This window comes from Gadus macrocephalus, chromosome 10 (genome assembly GCF_031168955.1).
Source record: "Gadus macrocephalus chromosome 10, ASM3116895v1".
NCBI classification, from domain to species: Eukaryota; Metazoa; Chordata; class Actinopteri; order Gadiformes; family Gadidae; genus Gadus; species Gadus macrocephalus.
The window spans coordinates 23,372,094-23,392,426 of record NC_082391.1 but is presented as its reverse complement, the minus strand read 5'-3'; the positions used below and the strand labels follow the sequence as shown (position 1 = coordinate 23,392,426).

The 20,333-nt window shown below is 50.3% G+C and overlaps 1 protein-coding gene across 1 annotated transcript; it reads right to left on the bottom strand.

Annotated features, from left to right (window-relative positions):
* Positions 1-967: 967 nt before the first annotated feature.
* On the bottom strand, positions 968-19,647 carry LOC132465998 (sodium-dependent phosphate transport protein 2A-like; the record flags this gene model as incomplete). Its single annotated transcript, XM_060062965.1, is given in 11 exon segments — positions 968-2,320; positions 5,008-5,132; positions 9,239-9,355; positions 9,550-9,717; positions 10,140-10,239; positions 10,517-10,612; positions 11,644-11,839; positions 14,039-14,150; positions 18,667-18,721; positions 18,723-18,811; positions 19,470-19,647. Coding segments are annotated over 11 exon segments (1,851 nt in total), but the record flags the coding sequence as incomplete, so codon positions are not given.
* Positions 19,648-20,333: the final 686 nt, after the last annotated feature.

Genomic DNA, 20,333 nt, shown 5'->3' with positions numbered 1-20,333 from the left:
CAGGGAAATAGATATTGAGCTTTTTTATATTCAAAGACAGTACGACAACACCTACGCAACCCACACATGGACAGAACCCACATAACAACAATGGAGGACATCGATAACATTACTATTATTAGCTGGCATGTTGAAGAAGTTGAAGAAGTGGAATATGTTGGCTGCGGCGCTGCTATGGCTGTTACCAGCAAGGTTGCCATGTCGCTCTCGTGACTTCGTCACACTCTCTGGCCAATCAGTGGCCGGCCAGCTGCCGGCCACTGATTAGCATCGGCTCAGCGCGCTTGGAACCTAGAGCGAGGCAGTACTAAAAAAAGCAGCCACTTCAGGTACCAGATACCATGTTTTCGCGGTGTAAACGCAAAAAATCGAGTCGAGTCGAGTCGTGTCGAGCTGGTACCATGCAGTGGAAAAGCGGCATAATGAGGCCAGGGCTGCCCCCAGAAATAAATAACTGGTGGGTAGAAAAGAGAAAGGAAAGGTAAAAGGTCAAAGGTACACCGGGCTGCATCACTTCTGTTTTCACTCGGGCACCCCTGATGGACCCCTTCTGATTGCAAACGATTCAGCCGGACCCCAGCGCTGGGCTTCGTCAGGCCCTGGGCCCCGGGCTGGGGCCACCTGGCTAGACGCATCGATCCCTCCGCCACAACTTCCTGTCCTAACAACTTAGTCTCCTGCCCCTGATTCCTCCGCCACCTGAAGATGTAGACCAGTTGTGGTTGAGGTGTGTATGCATGTGTGTGCGTGCATGCATGTGTGTGTGTGTGTGCCAAGAGAGAGGGAGATTTTGTGTGTGTGTGTGTGTGTGTGTGTGTGTGTGTGTGTGTGTGTGTGTGTGTGTGCGTGTGCGTGTGTGTGTGTGTTCCAAGGCCAGGGAGACTCACTCTCAGTGGTGCTTCTGTGTAGCGCTATCAGCACTTTTACAACTTCCCAGATATCAAAGGCAGGCCAATAAAAAACGATCTTGTTTAGTTGCCTGTGCTGTAAGGTTGCCGTTAAATCGATTAGCTTTATTAAATATTGAAGTGTTTATTCAAAATGTACATTTCAAGAAAAACTAAACTTTAAAACACACTTCCAATTTTGAAAACAGATAATTGTATAGTTTTAACTGATGATGAATTAAAATGAAATGATTTAATTTTTCATTGTATTTTATCCAATCTCGATGTGTGTACATGGTTATGAATAGTGGGGAGTGTTTAAACAATGAATATTAAAATATCTCAATCATTGAAGAACCAGAGCTTTGTTTGTACATTTGATCTCGTTTCTGTCATGTTACTTCTGGGTTTGAAAGTCATTCTCCCTTTTGATCAGACATCACAAAACAAATGCAACCTCTCTACAGCACTGAAGGAGCTTGCAAGAAGCTTGTTGAAAGGCTCTGTCAGAAAACTACCAAGATCTAGTTCCGATGCGAACCTGCTGAATTTTAACATTGCCTCATTTATACACAATGTTCATTTCTTTGCTCCAATTGGTTGTCGTCTAGAGGCACTTTTTCGGCGCACCTTGGAAATCAAAAATAGACCGAGGCGCTCCAGACTTAAACCTCTGTGGGAATGGGTCTGGGAACGTCAGGCTAGGCTGCTGCAGGATGGTTACAGAATGCGTTTCGAGATGTCTCCTCCCCTGTGCTGCGGGGCTTATGACGGTGTTTAATGTGAGTCAGGGGGGGGGCGTGCTGCAGGCTGATCCCCTACAGCGGCGTGCTGTGGCAGCGCTCCAATCCCCTCAGCCTGAACACGGGGACCCCCGCCGCCGTCTCATCCAGGTAGGCCAGCGACGGGCTGTCGTACGCCGACTCCGCCCTCGTCTCCGTCCGGCCCGCCATATTAGCCTTGGCAGGCAGCGTCGTCGTGGAGGCCGCGGCACCCACAGCTCCCGCCCCTCCCCCGCCTTCCGTCCCCCGCCGCTCCGCGCCCGCCGAGCAGCACGCCGTCGCCTTGACGACGCAGCGGTCCAGCGGCTTGAGGGAGCGCATCCACGGCGGCAGGAAGTCCCAGCTCTGGAGCGCGGCGGGCAGGTGGCGAGGGCTGCGCGCCTGCAGCACGTTGACGGCGGTGACGAAGGTGGCCACGCCCAGCAGGGGGGCGGCCACGCCCACCAAGGCGCGCCAGCCGGCCAGCGACAGGCCCAGCACCAGGGCGGGCAGCAGCAGGAAGGACAGCAGCAGGTAGAGCACGGCGAACCAGCGGTACTTGGCGGTGCGCTCGCCCAGCGCGCGGGCCATGCGGATGGGCAGCCTGGTGGCCGGGATGGGGTACCACAGCAGGATGCCCAAGACGTTGAAGAACAGGTGGCACAGGGCGATCTGGAGCGGCAGGACACAGGGAGCCGCTGCTTTAAAGGGCTGGTGTCCCGCCCCCAGCTGGGAGGGGGTTCAGCCGTTACATGACGTTTGAAAATCGGCCGTTTCCTGTGTTTGAGTGACATCACTAGTGGTCGTGGCCTAGATGTATGATGGATAGATAAGCAACGTTTGCTACAGTCCACTTGGTAGGCTGGTAGACAGTTCTATCCAGCACCCATCTAGGTGAACATGCCTGATGTCAACAACTTCTGATGTCACTCAGGCACAGGGAAGGGCAAATTTTCAAATGCCTTGTAATGGCTTAAAACACTCACACCTGGTGGCATGTGATCACCCCTTTAAGGCCAAATATAAATGCATGGGAGAGCGTTCTGGCTCGGTAATCTTTTGCATCACTGGTTTGTAATTGATGTGTTACCGTTTCCGCATAGTTACTGCATAAACCATTTAGAGACATTTCATCACTTGATTAACCTTTGGACCGCAGCTTTGGTGCATGCGGGCCATGACCCAGCCATTACTTTCCCATAACTTGCCAATGTTTGACTGACATGGAAATGTATAGTAAAGGTTGCAGTTTTCCTATTAGGGGAAACTACAAAGCAACTGAATATCCCTACAGCAGCCCCTCTCGCTGTGGCAGGGCTTCAACCGTAGCGGCGGTCACCTTGAATGGTTCAAAGCTTTTATGATGTTTAAGGTAATGAAAAAACATTTGTGTTGTGTTATTTGTGGTTATGAGCGCCGACACGAGGAGCAGAGATGAGTCGAGACGTGATCGCTCTGTTGATCGGGATCTGAACTCAATCGCGGAGAACGACAGTTTATTTTTACAATGCCAGTTAATCTACCCATTCAAGTGGCTTCCCATTCATTATTTTAACTTTAATGCTTCCATCGACTGCTTCTATCCAGTTCACAGTCTTTCTCAGTATTCTATATAAGCAGCTCCACTCCCCAACCACCGGCACTAAACCTTTTTGGAACATTTCAATGTAATTAGAGACCTCTATTCGACAAGAGAGTTTAAAAAAAATGTATTCCCAAACTCAGCTCGTAACAAGACTATTGATGACGTTTTCAGGGACAACTGTAGGAATCTTTGTAAGCAAAAAATTATTTCGGCATAGTGATTTCCTTCTCGGCCAAATTAACACAGTTTCAAGAAATACGATTTGAAGTAAACCTACAGAGATTAAAAATAAAGGTGGATATCAATAAAGACACATAATGACAGGATATGATTGGGAGCATGTGCAATATGTGATTTGACGCGTTAAAGTGGTTGTTTTCAAGGTCCATTTTCTAAATAAGTGTGAAACACTTTTAAGGACAAACCTCTGGGCTGTTTTATGTTTTGTACCCTGAGATGAAATACAAATCTGACAACATGTTGTCATTGTGTCAATGTCATGCTAAGGACAAGAGAAGAATTCTTCACATCAAAAGCCTTTAGCGAGCGGATTCTACAAGACATCCTCAAAATGTGTATTTGTGGATCGTGAATTATCCGCGTGGGAGTCGTTTTAAATGTATTTGTGGATTGTGGTACATGCAATGTAAATTGGCTTCTGTGGGTTCCAAATGACTTCCTTCGCGCAGAGAGAAAAACCAAGTATTCCTTCCGACCTCGTCCTGAATGTTCCCAGGCTTTTGAAAGCAGCTCGCCTTCCTGTTAGGTTGGGCTGTGCAGCGGCCGCAGGTGATCGGCACATTCAGAGCGCCGGGGAGACATGAGCCAGCGGCGGTTCTAGTCGCCTTCTGCTGCACCTCTGTCCATCTCCCCTCGCTCTCTCCTGCCAGCAGCGTCCAACTCTAAGGCCCTTCTCACGCGTGGTTTTTTATGTTTTTCATTGCCTGCAGTGCTGTACGAAAATGTGTAGACTTTTACACACGATATCGATATAACATGTTTCTGAATTCAAAATCCCATTCTAAACAGCCGAAGTGAGATTCAGTTCATTCAAGTTTAGAAAAGATATGCACATATAGATACATAAAAGATATGGTATCACATGACTCCCATACAAACCCATTGAGTAATACAAAAGCAGGTACTGCAATAAGTCAATACCCAGGCAACCCCTACATTACTTAATGATACAGGCCTCATACGCCTCAAGGACGATTGATTCTCCGCTGGAATTCTTGCTTAACAAAACACATTCATATGAAGAGGGCACCCGGCTGCTTAACGAATCTCTCCCGTGCCCTTGAGCCTGGTAGATACAGTATGAAGGGTGTGGGGGTCTACCTGAAGGGTGGGGGGTGGAGGTCTACCTGAAGGGTGGGGTGTGGGGGTCTACCTGAAGGGTGGGGTGTGGGGGTCTACCTGAAGGGTGGGGTGTGGAGGTCTACCTGAAGGGTGGGGTGTGGAGGTCTACCTGAAGGGTGGGGTGTGGGGGTCTACCTGAAGGTAGATACAGTATGAAGGGTGGGGTGTGGGGGTCTACCTGAAGGGTGGGGTGTGGAGGTCTACCTGAAGGGTGGGGTGTGGGGGTCTACCTGAAGGGTGGGGTGTGGGGGTCTACCTGAAGGGTGGGGTGTGGAGGTCTACCTGAAGGGTGGGGTGTGGGGGTCTACCTGAAGGGTGGGGTGTGGGGGTCTACCTGAAGGGTGGGGTGTGGAGGTCTACCTGAAGGGTGGGGTGTGGGGGTCTACCTGAAGGGTGGGGTGTGGAGGTCTACCTGAAGGGCAGGGGCCAGCTGGTCCCCGGGGCTGGCCAGAGCAGCCAGCAGGGCGGTGGTGGTGGTGCCGATGTTGGAGCCGAGGGTCAGAGGGTAGGCCCGCTCCAGACTGATCACCCCCACACCTGGGGGCACACAACCAGCGCAGGGAAGGGATCGGGGAGAGTTCTGGAAGCGTCTCGGGTTGTTCAGTGTGCCGTGGTGTTCTTTGGGAAGTATTCGGTTAGACATTATTAGCCATTTCCATTTATTTCTTTTTACCTTATCAATAAAGCCTGCTTCCAAGGGTTCATTACAAATCATAGAGAATACTTAGCAGACAGATCTACGACTGCTTATTAACTATTGATAAAGGCTAAAGACACACATCCACAAAAGGCAACCATAAAGAATAAATGTGTAGCCGGTGAGGGTTTGTGGTTAAACATTCACTGCCAAAAATGCGTATGGTGACCACAAAATGCATATCACAATGTATATTTGATGAAAGATTATGCAGCCACATTTGTATAATGGGAAAAAACGGACCTGCAAATGGGTTTATCTAATATTCCCATTTCCTCCTACCACACCCTAATCTCATGTCTTCCTGCTGGTCGGTTTAACTGAGTCCATGATGTCTCCAGCATGTGCCTGGTGAGATGATGCTTTGGCTTGTCGCAGTATTGACCACATTCCCCCGCTTCCATCTGTGATGCACAGATTGAAATGGTCTAGACATTTCCAAACATAGCCTCAAAACATTTGCTTGAACCTCATCCATCCCTTGGGATGATGGTTTCAACAGCCAGGATAATCAAATCTGAAATGTATTTATCTTAAACGTGCCTGGGATTGATTAACACGCAGTACATTAGTCCATCAGTAGCCTAACTTCCATAGGTCATAGGTTTCAATTCCTTCAAGGATGAGGTAGATCGATGAATTTCCCTCTAAGGATGGTGTCCAATAGTTCTTCAAAAGCCTTTTTAAAATGTACTGTGTCGTCAACTGGTAGCATTCTGAAGCTGTGAAAGCAACAAACTAAAAATATATCTGTCAACCCAGGAATTATATGCCAAATTGCCCATGATACTTGGCTGGCTGTTGTTTTCTTTGCAACACCCCTTCATGGGCAACTAAACTTGCAATTATGAGCAATTCTTACACACACAAGTAAAACAATCCCTCACTCCACTGAGGAGCTTATAAACACAGACAGGTAGAGAAATGCACGACTGCGCAGTAGATAACACAGAAACCGAGCATACCTGAATAGGACAATAATATGGCAAATCTCCCAGAGTGAGAAAGTTTGCCCACATATCAAACGCCACCACATTCCTTACATTGGAACATAAAAGAAAAGGCTTGGATTGCGGCCAAATTATTTGCCTTTGTGGTTGAGTGTGTTCTATTCCATGTACATTTCCCACACTCTCATTAATGATAACAGAAATGAAACGGAGAAAACCATTGTAGAAGCTCCTTACTCGTGTACCGTATTCACAGGCCGACACACATAGCACCGAGCCTGGCAGAGACGCACAGAGGCTCTCCAGAGCACCCTGCCATCCGCTCACCGTACACACTCGCTGCCCAAATCGCTTTAATTGCATAAAACAAGACCACCTCACATACAGCCTTATGTGACCGACCCCGGCCCATGCAGATGAGTCAGCCCCGGTGACTGCTAGAGCTTCATTAGGCCGCGCCGTACGGTGGGGGTTACACAACGGCCCACGCCACAACGCCAAAACGTCGCCCCTCCTCGGGGCTGGCTAAGGGCCTGTAGTCTGCTAAGACGAGTTATGAGGTTCAAACAGGGATACATGTGTGGAAGGATAAGTTAAGCTGTTACGCTAGCTTGTGCTTGAATGAGCAGGAGAGTTTCACCCCCGTTTTGTCCCAGGTATCGTGGCACGCCGCTCGGTACGGGACAGATTTATATTTGTAGCGAGTGCCGCAGCTGCTTGTTAAGGCTTTGACGTGCGGACAGCTCTGGGAGTCTAGCCACCTCATTATGACCAGTGCGGCCAGCGGGGGGGCTGGCAGGAGGATTATACTTTATCCTGTACGATTGATTGGCCCCTACAGAACGTTCATTAGGAAGGAAACGGTTTAGGTTGAATGGGCCCAGAGCATCGCCTCATCGCCATGGACACGGAGAAGGTAGCCACTAGGTCAGGAGCAAGTGTTGGGTTTGAAACGTATTCAAAACAAGGTATTCATTTGCCTAGGTATATCTATTACCTTGATATATTTAAATTGATATAGGATTTTACATTACTAATATGGGGGATTATCGGCAACAAGAAATCCCATTCTGATGAACAGGCCCTATTGGCCTGAATGTAGATGACACAGGCAAAAGTGTCTCAATGTCAGGGGCCAAAGCAGACGGAATGAGAGCAGAACAGCCAATGGGGGGCAGCCCGGTCTTCACTGACTGGCATGGATGACGAGGCAGGGGATCAGCTCTCTCATACGCCCCTAGGATCCAACGAAGAGCCCCTTAACTACCCTGTCCCAACACACACACAAATACACACACGCACACACAGAAGACCACTCACATAAGTACATTGAGCGGCTCAGGGAGATGGGGTGAGGCAGAGATATTTATGTGGTTGAATGACATTTCAAACTGTAAAAAGTTATATTGAGAGGTGAATAGGAATCCTGCTGAATAAACATGGCCAGCACTCCCTTGTGAAATTTGTCAAATGTATTGCCTAATTTCTTTTCAGTAAAGCATTTACAAACATAATAATGTACGCAATCTCGAGGCTAGAACATAACAAATATTAGCATAAAAATGCTACAATTCCAGTCTTTTGTTTTCAACACCAGAAAACCAAAATGACTCAACTTCTGCCCAATGTACATTTTATCAAATGTTGTGAGCTCCAAAATGTAAACAATGTCTTTATCTGGTTTGAGGACAAAAGATTACACACGCATATACACGCACACACACATGCACAGACACACCATCGCCAGTAGAAAAGAAAAATCCACAAAAGCTTCTCAGCAGCAAACGTGAAAGATTCTTGTCTCCCCATCAAAGCTGACTACAGCTGACATTTGCCCTCAGCGTTTGATTCAAGTACGTTGTCTCTTGTGTTTATATGTGTCTCCCGCCAGAACACTAGCTTGGTAGATCCAAGCCTACCTTCATGGAGCCAGAGGTCACCGCTAGCTCCCCCTCCTGGCCATGCACGGATAAGAATAGACAAGCCGGCGAAGGCTTGGAAAGCCCACTCGGCGTATAGTGGGATAACCAGAGGCTGTGAGACAGCAGCGCTCTAATAACTCTCCAAGCGTGGAGGACGGGAGCAAAGCTAAGGACTGAGACGTGAAGGACATCACTAGCATGAGATTTCAACAACTTCACCAACATTAGTAGATGAAGGCTCGACGGCTTTTGGGTTTCTATTCACCGGTCCTTTAGCAACCGTTATGGAGTGTGATCAGGTGGGGGGGAGCTCTTCACAGAGAGGAGGCGTGGGGGGAGCCGGTGTGGAGGTGTAAGACGGAGGAGTAAGGTTGGATCCAACCTAGTGGGTCGGTGGCTAGGAGGCTCGGAGCTGAACGTACTGGGAGTACTGGGAGTCTGCTGAGAGATGACACAAACCAAAGGAGATCTCCTCAACGTGGATACATCTCCCAGGCCTTATGTCGTTGAAATTCTTCTCTGTGTTGTTCTGTGCTGCGAGAGGCAATGTACCTTCTTTGACCCCAGTGACCATAACTAATGAATGAATTAGCCATCGGTTTGACACATGGGTCCACAGTTTGTGATGGACAGCGTGAATGCTTTAGATGTGTTTGTCTGTATTCGGTGTTGTTAACATTTTTTATTTACTTTTTGGGCAGTAAAGCAGACGCTTTTTTCCAAAGCGACTTACAATAAGTAAATTTGTCATAAGAAGTGAAACAATATGGTTGATACATCTTAGGGACATTTCAATAGTATAATGGACAATGAAAGGGAAACCAGCGAGAACAATAGCGTCTTCTTAGACCTTTGTGTGTCAGTGTTTCTCCCCGGGTCCAGAACATAAATGTAGAGTTAGTACGTCAGGAGACGTCATATTGCAGACGGGTTTCATCATGTCTGCCTCGTCCGTTTAAGCTGCATGACAACAACCCACGCTGGCTGGTCCCTTTCTTAGTCCTGCGTTGACGCACATCTTCTTCACTGTCAAACGTTCCACTGAGATGTTAGGTTACTAACAGGTCAACTCACCGATCAGAGGGGTCAAGGCGGAGGTGAAGACTGAGCTGCTCTGAACCAGGAAGGTCATCCCAGCCCCGACCACCATGGCCAAATATCCCCCCAGCCAGCCGAACGGGTAGGGCAGATCTACGGACGGACGGGTAGAGAGGGAAAACCCTCCAGGGTCAGATTAAGGACAGGGATGTTATTAAATACAAATAATTAAGAGACAGTTTGGGAAATGTTCCAAGCACCCCGGGCAAACCTCAAACGCCCCCCCCCTGCAGAACACAATCACTCAATGGGTTTGTTTTGGGACGTCCAACATTATATCAGCCCACCGGTGTTGATGACCTTCTGGATGACCTTGGCCACTTGGCCCTCTAGCAGAGAGTTGAGCAGCTTAACCAGCAGCAGCAGGCAGCCACACAGCCCGGCCAGGGAGGCCGCCAGCAGGATCAGCCCCACCGCCAGGTCCGACAGCTGGGTGGACGCAAACAGGTGCCCGCCTGGAAGCAGGCCAGGGCCTCGGTTACATCATCAGCACACATGTGGTCCACAGACACACACAAACGCACACGCACACCTTCACACGTGCACACTCACGCACACACACACACACACACACAGGCACACACAGACACCCACGCACACACACACACACACACACACACACACACACACACACACACACACACACACACACACACACACACACACACACACACACACACTCATGAGAGAAGGGAGATTACAATGTTTTATTTTGCATAGTTCGAACATGAACGAAATTTATTCCTCGCACATCTCTCTACCGTCAGCGGGGGGTAATTTAATGAAATTATCTTCAAAATGAAAAGAAAGAAATACAACAAAGCAAACATTTATTTTTTCACATTTTCTAACCGCATGTATTGAAACTGGGGCTTACATCTCTGTAGAGTAACTTCCACCGTCAGGTTCGTGAGGACCCCCCCAAGACAAGGCAGGCCAGAGCTACAGTTGACCAATGAGCCAGCGACCCCAACAGACTGGGAACGAGAGGGAGAACCAAAGGAGGAACAGACGATCAGACGGACAAACAAACAGACAAACCAACAAACGAATGAACGAATTAAAGAAAGAACGACAGAAAGAAAGAACGAAGGAGTAAAAGAAACAAGCCATTTCCTGAATAACCCATGAATGCTAAGAGAATGTGTGTTTGTGAATCATCCATCATTCAGTCATCCAGCTCCGTTCCCCTTAGGACCGAGCTGTCCTGAGTATGACCGTGACCACGGGAACATGGTTGGACGGGCGTCTTACCGCGACATCAGGCGCGGGGCACAGCCTTCTCACCAGGCTGTGGTTCCTCAGGCTTTCCTCCCGCATGGCCAGTCCTGTGATGACAGCTTTGTCAAGCTGGGGCACAGAGACGGGATAGGTTGAGTCTCATTAGGCCGCCATATGTAGGCTTCAGCCCCCCAACACCAGGGTACTCAGAGCGAAGAGACGCCTGGTTCTGATCCCGACTGACGAATACGCTCTGCCATTCTGAGGCAATAGGGAATTCTGCACTGGAAAACCGTCACCATTCTTTTTACCAACCCTACGGCATGCTCCTATTAACGTTTTAAAAGGCCTATTTTTTTTTAAAAGGCTCCATTATAATAGTGTACTACCTAATTATACTATTTAAATCCCACTGAATGTAAAACCATTAAAGCTCGAGTGTGTAGAAATTGGTGGCGTCTACCGGAACGCTCTTGGCAGGAATTGAATGTCATGTTCATAAGTACGTTTCAATTAGTGTATAATCCCATGAAAATAGGAATCGATGTGTTTATTATATGGAGCAGAGCGCAGGGACCCAGGGAGGCACAGCGGGTTCATTATGGGCTCATTACCGACTCTCTACAGGTCTGCCACCGCCACAAATACAATACATCATGCCTTTTTCTCCGTAGTGTCGGGATGTTAAGAGAATTTCCATAATTATCACAAAAAATACTCCTGCTTTAACCCTGCTTTAACCAGCGGTACCCTGCTTTAACCAGCGGTACCCTACTTTAACCAGCAGTACCCCTACTTTAACCAGCAGTACCCCTACTTTAACCAGCAGTACCCCTACTTTAACCAGCGGTTAAAGATGATGAGCCCAGTGACTGGCTGGGGGCCAGTCTGGTACCTGTATGATGGTGACTGGCTGAGGACCAGTCTGGTATCTGTATGATGGTGACTGGCTGGGGGCCAGTCTGGTACCTGTATGATGGTGACTGGCTGAGGACCAGTCTGGTACCTGTATGATGGTGACTGGCTGAGGACCAGTCTGGTACCTGTATGATGGTGACTGGCTGAGGACCAGTCTTGTACCTGTATGATGAGCTCGGTGACTGGCTGAGGACCAGTCTGGTACCTGTATGATGGTGACTGGCTGAGGACCAGTCTGGTACCTGTATAATGAGCTCGGTGACTGGCTGGGTGAGGACCTTCAGCAGCTCGGGGGCGTCCTTCCCACTCTGGAGGTGGAAGCTGGAGACCAGCAGGAGGGACAGCCGTGCCGTGGCGCCCGTCAGCACCTCCAGGGGCAGCAGCACCAGCACCGACAGCCAGTTGAAGCAGTCGTGGACCGTGGCGCCGGCGAACGCCCTGGGGGGCAGAGGGCCGTGTTGAAGGGAGCAGAGTGGAGACCCCCAAACCAGGGGGCGGGGGGCCCTGAGCCAAGGTGAGGCAATGTGAGCTGTGCCTTCAGATTGGGCGCAGCTGCTCAGGGGCCAGCAGCGCCTCAGGGGCCCCGGCAGAGCCTCTGGACCCAGCAGAGCCTCTGGACCCAGCAGAGCCTCTGGACCCAGCAGAGCCTCTGGACCCAGCAGAGCCTCTGGACCCAGCAGAGCCTCTGGACCCAGCAGAGCCTCAGGGGCCCAGCAGAGCCTCAGGACCCAGCAGAGCCTCAGGGGCCAGCAGAGCCTCAGGGGCCCAGCAGAGCCTCAGGACCCAGCAGAGCCTCAGGACCCAGCAGAGCCTCTGGACCCAGCAGAGCCTCAGGGACCCAGCAGAGCCTCAGGACCCAGCAGAGTCTCAGGACCCAGCAGAGCCTCAGGACCCAGCAGAGCCTCAGGGGGCAGCAGAGCCTCAGGGGCCAGCAGAGCCTCAGGGGCCCAGCAGAGCCTCAGGGGCCAGCAGAGCCTCAGGGGCCCAGCAGAGCCTCAGGGGCCAGCAGAGCCTCTGGACCCAGCAGAGCCTCTGGACCCAGCAGAGCCTCTGGACCCAGCAGAGCCTCTGGACCCAGCAGAGCCTCTGGACCCAGCAGAGCCTCTGGACCCAGCAGAGCCTCAGGGGCCCAGCAGAGCCTCAGGACCCAGCAGAGCCTCAGGACCCAGCAGAGCCTCAGGGGCCAGCAGAGCCTCAGGGGCCAGCAGAGCCTCAGGGGCCAGCAGAGCCTCAGGGGCCCGGCAGCTGAATGGTTTAGCGCCCACTCAACAACCGCCTACTCGGACTGACCCTCATATTTTAATAACAGCGACTAAATGGCCTAGATTACTCTCAGATTATAATATCGATTTTTTATGTTTTTTTTTATTGTTTTTTTCAGAAATGAATTACTTGGTAAGACTTTTATGGAAAAAAACGATTATTATTATTTATTTTTTCTAAAAATGATTTAAAAAGAAAACAATTCTGGGTTGGCTGGCCCTTGAAGATAGCGAGGGGCGGTCGAGGCTTGCTCGCTGTAATGCCAGCACTTGAACTTCAGCACCTTTGTGGGGCTTGCAATAACATCGTTGTAGTCCTTGCATCATCGCGTGTCTGTTATCAGGGTAATTTACATCAGATGAGGACGACAGTAAAGCCTTATCAGAGCCCGACTAGGCAATCTGCTGTCTGATGGATGCGTCTCACATCAATGAGCTCACGGGACAGAATGGATACGATTTGACGCCGTTGTTGTCAGCATGGTGAGTCGCGGCAGTAATTGTGCTGTAAAATCAGAACTAATGCAAAGTGGCAGCTGCAAGGCCCCCCTTTTCCTCCTCCTCCTCCTCCTCCTCCTCCTCCTCCTCCTCCTCTTCCTCCTCCTTCTCCTCCTCCTCTTCCTCTTCCTCCTCCTTCTCCTCTTCCTCCTCCTCCTTCCTCCTCCTCCTCCTCCTCTCTCTCCTCCTCTTCCTCCTTCTCCTCCTCTTCCTCTTCCTCCTCCTCCTCTCCCTCCTCCTCCTCCCCCTCCTCCCCCTCCTCCTCCTCCTCTTCCTCCTCCTCTTCCTCCATCCTCCTCTTCCTCCTCCTCCTCCTCCTCCTCTTCCTCCTCCTCCTCCTCCTCCTCCTCTTCCTCCTCCTCCATCATCCACCCCCTCCTCCTCATCTTCCTCTTCCTCCTCTTTCTCCTCTTCCTCCTCCTCCTCCTCTTTATCCTCCTCTTCCTCCTCCTCCTCCTCTTTCTCCTCCTCTTCCTCCTCCTCTTCCTCCTCCCCCTCCTCCTCCTCCCCCTCCTCCTCTTCCTCCTTCTCCTTCCTCCTCCTCTTCCTCCTCCTCTTCCTCCATCCTCCTCCTCCTCTTCCTCCTCCTCCTCCTCTTCCTCCTCCTCCTCTTCCTCCTCCTCTTCCTCCCCCTCCTCCTCCTCCTCCTCCTCCTCTCCCCCTCGCTTTCAGACTCTTTCACTCTCTCACTCTCTTTCTGTGTCTCAGCATTCCCTTCCCCTTTTTCAAACCACCCCACTCCTCTTTTGTAGCGTGCGTCACTCACCGGTTCCTTTGACGCTTCCCACTCCCCTCCCCTCTCCCCTCCCTCCCTCCCTCCCTCCCTCCCTCCCTCCCAGCCCATCCCTCCCCCTCAACACTTCGAGGCGCTCCATACCTTTGGAACTGGCTCCTCTCTGCCGCTTGCATCATGGCTACGATGGTGTTGGTTACCGAGGTTCCGATGTTGGCGCCCATGACGATGGGGACCGCCGCACCCACTTCCAGCACTGGAGGGGAGAGACCCACGATGTCATTACAGCACTGGAGAGGAGAGACCCACGATGTCATTACAGCACTGGAGAGGAGAGACCCACGATGTCATTACAGCACTGGAGAGGAGAGACCCACGATGTCATTACAGCACTGGAGAGGAGAGACCCACAATGTCATTACAGCACTGGAGAGGAGAGACCCACGATGTCATTACAGCACTGGAGAGGAGAGACCCATGATGTCATTACAGCACTGGAGAGGAGAGACCCACGATGTCATTACAGCACTGGAGGGGAGAGACCCACGATGTCATTAGGAGCCTGGGAGAGGAGAGACCCACGATGTCATTACAGCACTGGAGAGGAGAGACCCACGATGTCATTACAGCACTGGAGAGGAGAGACCCACGATGTCATTACAGCACTGGAGGGGAGAGACCCACGATGTCATTAGGAGCCTGGGAGAGGAGAGACCCACGATGTCATTACAGCACTGGAGAGGAGAGACCCACGATGTCATTACAGCACTGGAGAGGAGAGACCCATGATGTCATTACAGCACTGGAGGGGAGAGACCCACGATGTCATTACAGCACTGGAGAGGAGAGACCCATGATGTCATTACAGCACTGGAGGGGAGAGACCCACGATGTCATTAGGAGCCTGGGAGAGGAGTGACCCACGATGTCATTACAGCACTGGAGAGGAGAGACCCACGATGTCATTACAGCACTGGAGAGGAGAGACCCACGATGTCATTACAGCACTGGAGAGGAGAGACCCACGATGTCATTACAACAATGCCGTAAAATATGGAAAATATGTGAGTGACAACGCTGTACGGAACAAAGTAAATGACAAATATGTGTGTGTTTGTGTGTGTGTGTGTGTGTGTGTGTGTGTGTGTGTGTGTGTGTGTGTGTGTGTGTGTGTGTGTGTGTGTGTGTGTGTGTGTGTGTGTGTGTGTTTGTGTGTGTGTGCATGTTTGTGACTATGTGTGTGTGCACATGTGCATGCGTGTGTGTGTGTGTGTGTGTGTGTGTGTGTGTGTGTGTGTGTGTGTGTGTGTGTACCCCCAGTGAGCAGCTACAGCAAAATGATAGCTCTAGGCCAGTGGTTTTCAAACTGTGGGGCGCGCCCCCCCTGGGGGGCGCCAGAGTTCTTCAGGGGGGGCGCGACGTGAGAAAAAAATAAACCCGAAGAAAACCCTGAAAGACGATGATTCAAATCATCAGTCGTACCTCAACTGTAGAAGTAACATACATAACTAAATCAATTTTCAACCGTTTATCTTCGTGCAAACCATTTAACAAATCTACACACTTGCATCTTCAATAATATCTAAACAGAATTTCGATATCATTTAACATGTCTTCAGAATCACAGTTTTAGTTTCATACCGCTTCGTTTTCAGCTGTTTTCATTGAAGACGTCAGCCCATTCTAATACACCTACTTCTAGACATCGTAACTCATTCCTTTTTCAACCGTTTACCATCGTTCAAACCATTAAACAAATCTACACACTTGTATCTTCAATACTATCTAAACGGAATTTCGATAGCATTTATACTTTTTTCAGAATCACAGTTTTAGTTTCAAACCGGCGTCGTTTTCAGTTGCTTATAATAATTTAGGTCACCATAGCAACGCCGGTAAACAAACCCCACCGAATAGTCGAATCTCTGGACTGAAAAGGCAGATCTGATTCGACTCAGAAAATTCAGAGTCGGGGACCCTGAATAAATCTGTAAACTGGCAGTTTACACAGATTAAGATGTTCAAATGTATTTAAAAAAGGTTAAGCTAAAACATGCTTAGATAAAGTTGTTAAATTGTGTTGTTTAAAAACGCAAAATGTTGTTGTAATGTTTCAGAAATATGTTTGAAATGTGTAAAATAATTAAAATAGCTTTCAAAACACAGGTATTTAGAAAAAAAAATTGGGGGGGGGGGCTCAGCTGATTTTTTTTCTCTGAGTGGGGGCTCACTCTCTCACACTTTGAAAACCCCTGCTCTAGGCTATGACAGTAGGATTAGAAATGCACAACCACATGTGCGCACCTGCTTACACTCGCACTCACACACACAAAGACACACACACACAGGCACACAGACACACACACAGTCCTTTGAATTATTATTTAATTGCCAGTGAGCTTTGGCAAAGGTCGGCCCGCACTGAGAACGGGGATTTGCGACGCACGTGACAATAGAACGCGACCCCTCACATTTCGAAAGGCATCAGATTCTTTTATGGAAATGAGAGATGACAGCAATTAAAAGTTTAAGTGGATGCAGCTTAGCCTCCTCCCCCCCCCGCGCCCCAACCCCACCAGTAGTCTAGGAAGACAATAACCTGGGAGATGGATCCATCCCCACACACAAACAGACACATACACACAAACACACACACAAACACACACACACACGCTCACACCCACACAAACACTTTCTTTAGTCCTTTTATCTTCTCCCCACAGTGTTTTGGACGCATGCAGACGCCTGAGTCGTCAGCAGAGGATGGCAGAGGTGTAATTACCCACAATCCCCTACGACGCCCCCGTCCTGCTGTGAAGACGGCGGCGGGGGGGATGCATCCAGTCAACCATCTCAGCCATAATGGCCACTGACTGCGAGGCGAGGAGGGACCCCTGTTCAGCAGACAGGTCAGAACCCCGCAGCTCAGGAAGGGTAACCCCGCCCTGATCCAGAGCGAGGAGCAGTGCTGATGGGAATGCATGAGGTCGGTGGATCCATTGACCCTCTGAACCTTTAACCTCCAACCAGCCTCTGGCTGCTAGGCATCCATGTTTATATGCCATCTATTTCTATCTGGTGCTTCTGTCCTTGCATACAAACAAGAGAGAAACAGCTGCAGGTAAACACACACACGCACACACCCAAACACAGGAGCACATATGCCCACACATGCACACAGAAAGGTAAACACAACCCACGGACACAAACACACAGAAACAAAACCTACACACCCAGACTCACTCAACAACAGATAGACCGGTAAACAGACACACACATACACACAGACAAACAAAAACACAAACATACACACAGACAAATGCATCAGCACGTATGCACACACCGACACACAATGGTAAACACAACCCAAACATGTCTAGACACACACAAGCACACAGAAACACAACATACACACTCAGAGCCCTATCTTGCATCCATTCTACACTGAATGGATGCAACATGTGTCGTGCTAGTTTGCAACTGGCGCCGAGCGTTCTTTTCCCTCCAACGCCACGCGCCTGTAAATTAGGGAGTGATCTTGCGCCCCAAGGGGCGGTTCGGCGAAAGGAGGAGGCGTGTTCTGGCGCAAACGTTCCCTGGTGCTATTTGCAGTTTCAGAAAACAATTGCGCCACAAACCAGAAAATACCTGGTTTAAAGTCAGTGTTGTTCAGATGCTATTTTAAGGGCGCATGCATAATGTTGCTTGTGCACCTCGCGCATACACTTTGCTTCTCTCATCTACCTAGCCGCACATTCTTGGTAAATTATTTGGGAAAGAACAGCTGATACAGCGGTAATAAGTTGTACTTTTAAATCAATGCATCTGCAAACACTGTATAGCAAACAGATCATTTCTTGACACAGACATCGTGTACAAGCCCATAACTTTTAGGGTTGATGAGTATTTGATCGTGAGAAAACAATGTTTTACCACGAGTGAGTGTTAAAAAGAATGAATGAATGCAGGCACGCGTGTGTGTATGTGTAAAATAATTAATGAAAGCGGGCGCACGTGTGTGCGTCCATCTGTTTAAACACACTCAAACTAAACACGAAACGCATAATACAGTCCATGCAATGTATATTAACGGGGGGACACATGCATATTAGGAACACTAGTCTATAACGATAATGCATACAATACTGGTAAGAAGCTATTTTTGTTAATGCATTGCGTATATCATTAAATAGAACCACAGTTACCGCATATCATATGTGTGTTAAGTTTTCTTTGCCGAAATTTATTTGAGGACTCAGTGTTTCTGAAGTTGTGGAAGAAAACGCTATTCCATGTGTGAATTAGGTCATATTATTTGGGCATAAACTAAGCCATTTGAAGTTTAAATCCATGTGGTCATGCATCTGTCTCATCGGAGACTGCAAACGCGCTGTCAAAATATCAACTCGTCAGATTCAAATGCGCTCATAGCTCTTAAAGGGGATGGGAGCTGGCCCTCTCATTGGTTTATTGCACGTTACGCCCAAACCACACCTACGGGTAATTAGGCTACTTCAGACCAACCCTTTTTAGGTTTAGCCGGGCGCAAGAGTTGCGCCAGTAAAATAGCGACATCGCCGTAGAACCGCCCACAGAGCTACTTGCGCTTGGCGCTTCTCACGTGCGTTTCAGACCTTTACAATAGGGCCCTCAGACTCAACATACACAACAGATAGACTAGCCAACAGACACACAGACAAACCGACAGTAGATAGAGAGACAGTCAGTCAGACAGACAGACGGTCAGACGGACAGGGAGCGTGTCCACGTACTTCCAGAGGCCACCAGGCTGACAATGATGGAGGAGGAGGTGGAGGAGCTCTGGACCCAGCACCGTCACCAGGATGCCCACCACCAGGCCGGCCACCGGGTTGGACAGGACCTGGCTGTCCTGGAAGATACCCCCCACCACCTTACCTGCTCTCACACGCACGCACGCACACACGCACGCGCACGCACGCACGCACACACACGCACGCACACAAACACACGCACGCACACACACATATACATGAACCCATCCGCACACACACAAACACACAGACACACACACACACGCACGCACACACACACACACACACATACAAAATCACACACACACACACACACACACACACACACACACACACACACACACACACACACACACACACACATACAAGAACGCAAAACATCCATAAGTCCTCCTCTGAGTCTACCCGCGCTGGGCTGACTCAGGCTCCCAGAGGAACGGGGGCCCTTTAGTGGGGGGGGGGCTTCAGCACCGTGGACTCACTGCAGCCCCGGGCCCGGGTCATCACGCATCAACCCGCCTGGGGGGGGAGGGGGGGAGCAGAGGCCTGGTCCTTACCTCTGGGGGGGGGGGGGGGGGGCCAAAGGCCTGGTCCTTACCTCTGGGGGGGGGGGGGGGGGGGCAAAGGCCTGGTCCTTACCTCTGGGGGGGGGGGGGGGCAAAGGCCTGGTCCTTACCTCTGGGGGGGGGGGGGGCAAAGGCCTGGTCCTTACCTCCGGCAGGGGGGTGGGGGGGGCAAAGGTCCTTACCTCCAGCAGGGCGGGGGGGGGCAAAGGTCCTTACCTCCGAGGAGCTGGAAGGCGGAGCTCAGGAGGTCCAGAGAGCAGACGAAGGCGTACAGGAGGAAGAGGAGCAGCGGGATCTTGGCCAGGCTGACCAGGACATGGCTGGGTCTGGGCGGGTGGTCCGCGGGGGTCTCTGGAGCACCCCCTGGCAGCAGCACAGACCCATGGGACAGGACAGACCCATGAGACAGGACAGGACAGACACATGAGACAGGACAGACCCATGAGACAGGACAGACACATGAGACAGGACAGACACATGAGACAGGACAGGACAGACACATGAGACAGGACAGACACATGAGACAGGACAGGACAGACCACATGAGACAGGACAGGACAGACACATGAGACAGGACAGGACAGACCATGAGACAGGACAGACCCATGAGACAGGACAGACCCATGAGACAGGACAGACACATGAGACAGGACAGACACATGAGACAGGACAGACACATGAGACAGGACAGACACATGAGACAGGACAGGACAGACACATGAGACAGGACAGACACATGAGACAGGACAGGACAGACCCATGAGACAGGACAGACACATGAGACAGGACAGACACATGAGACAGGACAGACACATGAGACAGGACAGACACATGAGACAGGACAGGACAGACACATGAGACAGGACAGACACATGAGACAGGACAGGACAGACACATGAGACAGGACAGACACATGAGACAGGACAGGACAGACCCATGAGATACCGCCGAGGTTAACCTCATCCACCAATCAGAATCAGGGTTTCAACAACACACACACGTGTGTGTGTGTGTGTGTGTGTGTGTGTGTGTGTGTGTGTGTGTGTGCGTGTGTGCGTGCGTGCGTGCGTGCGTGCGTGC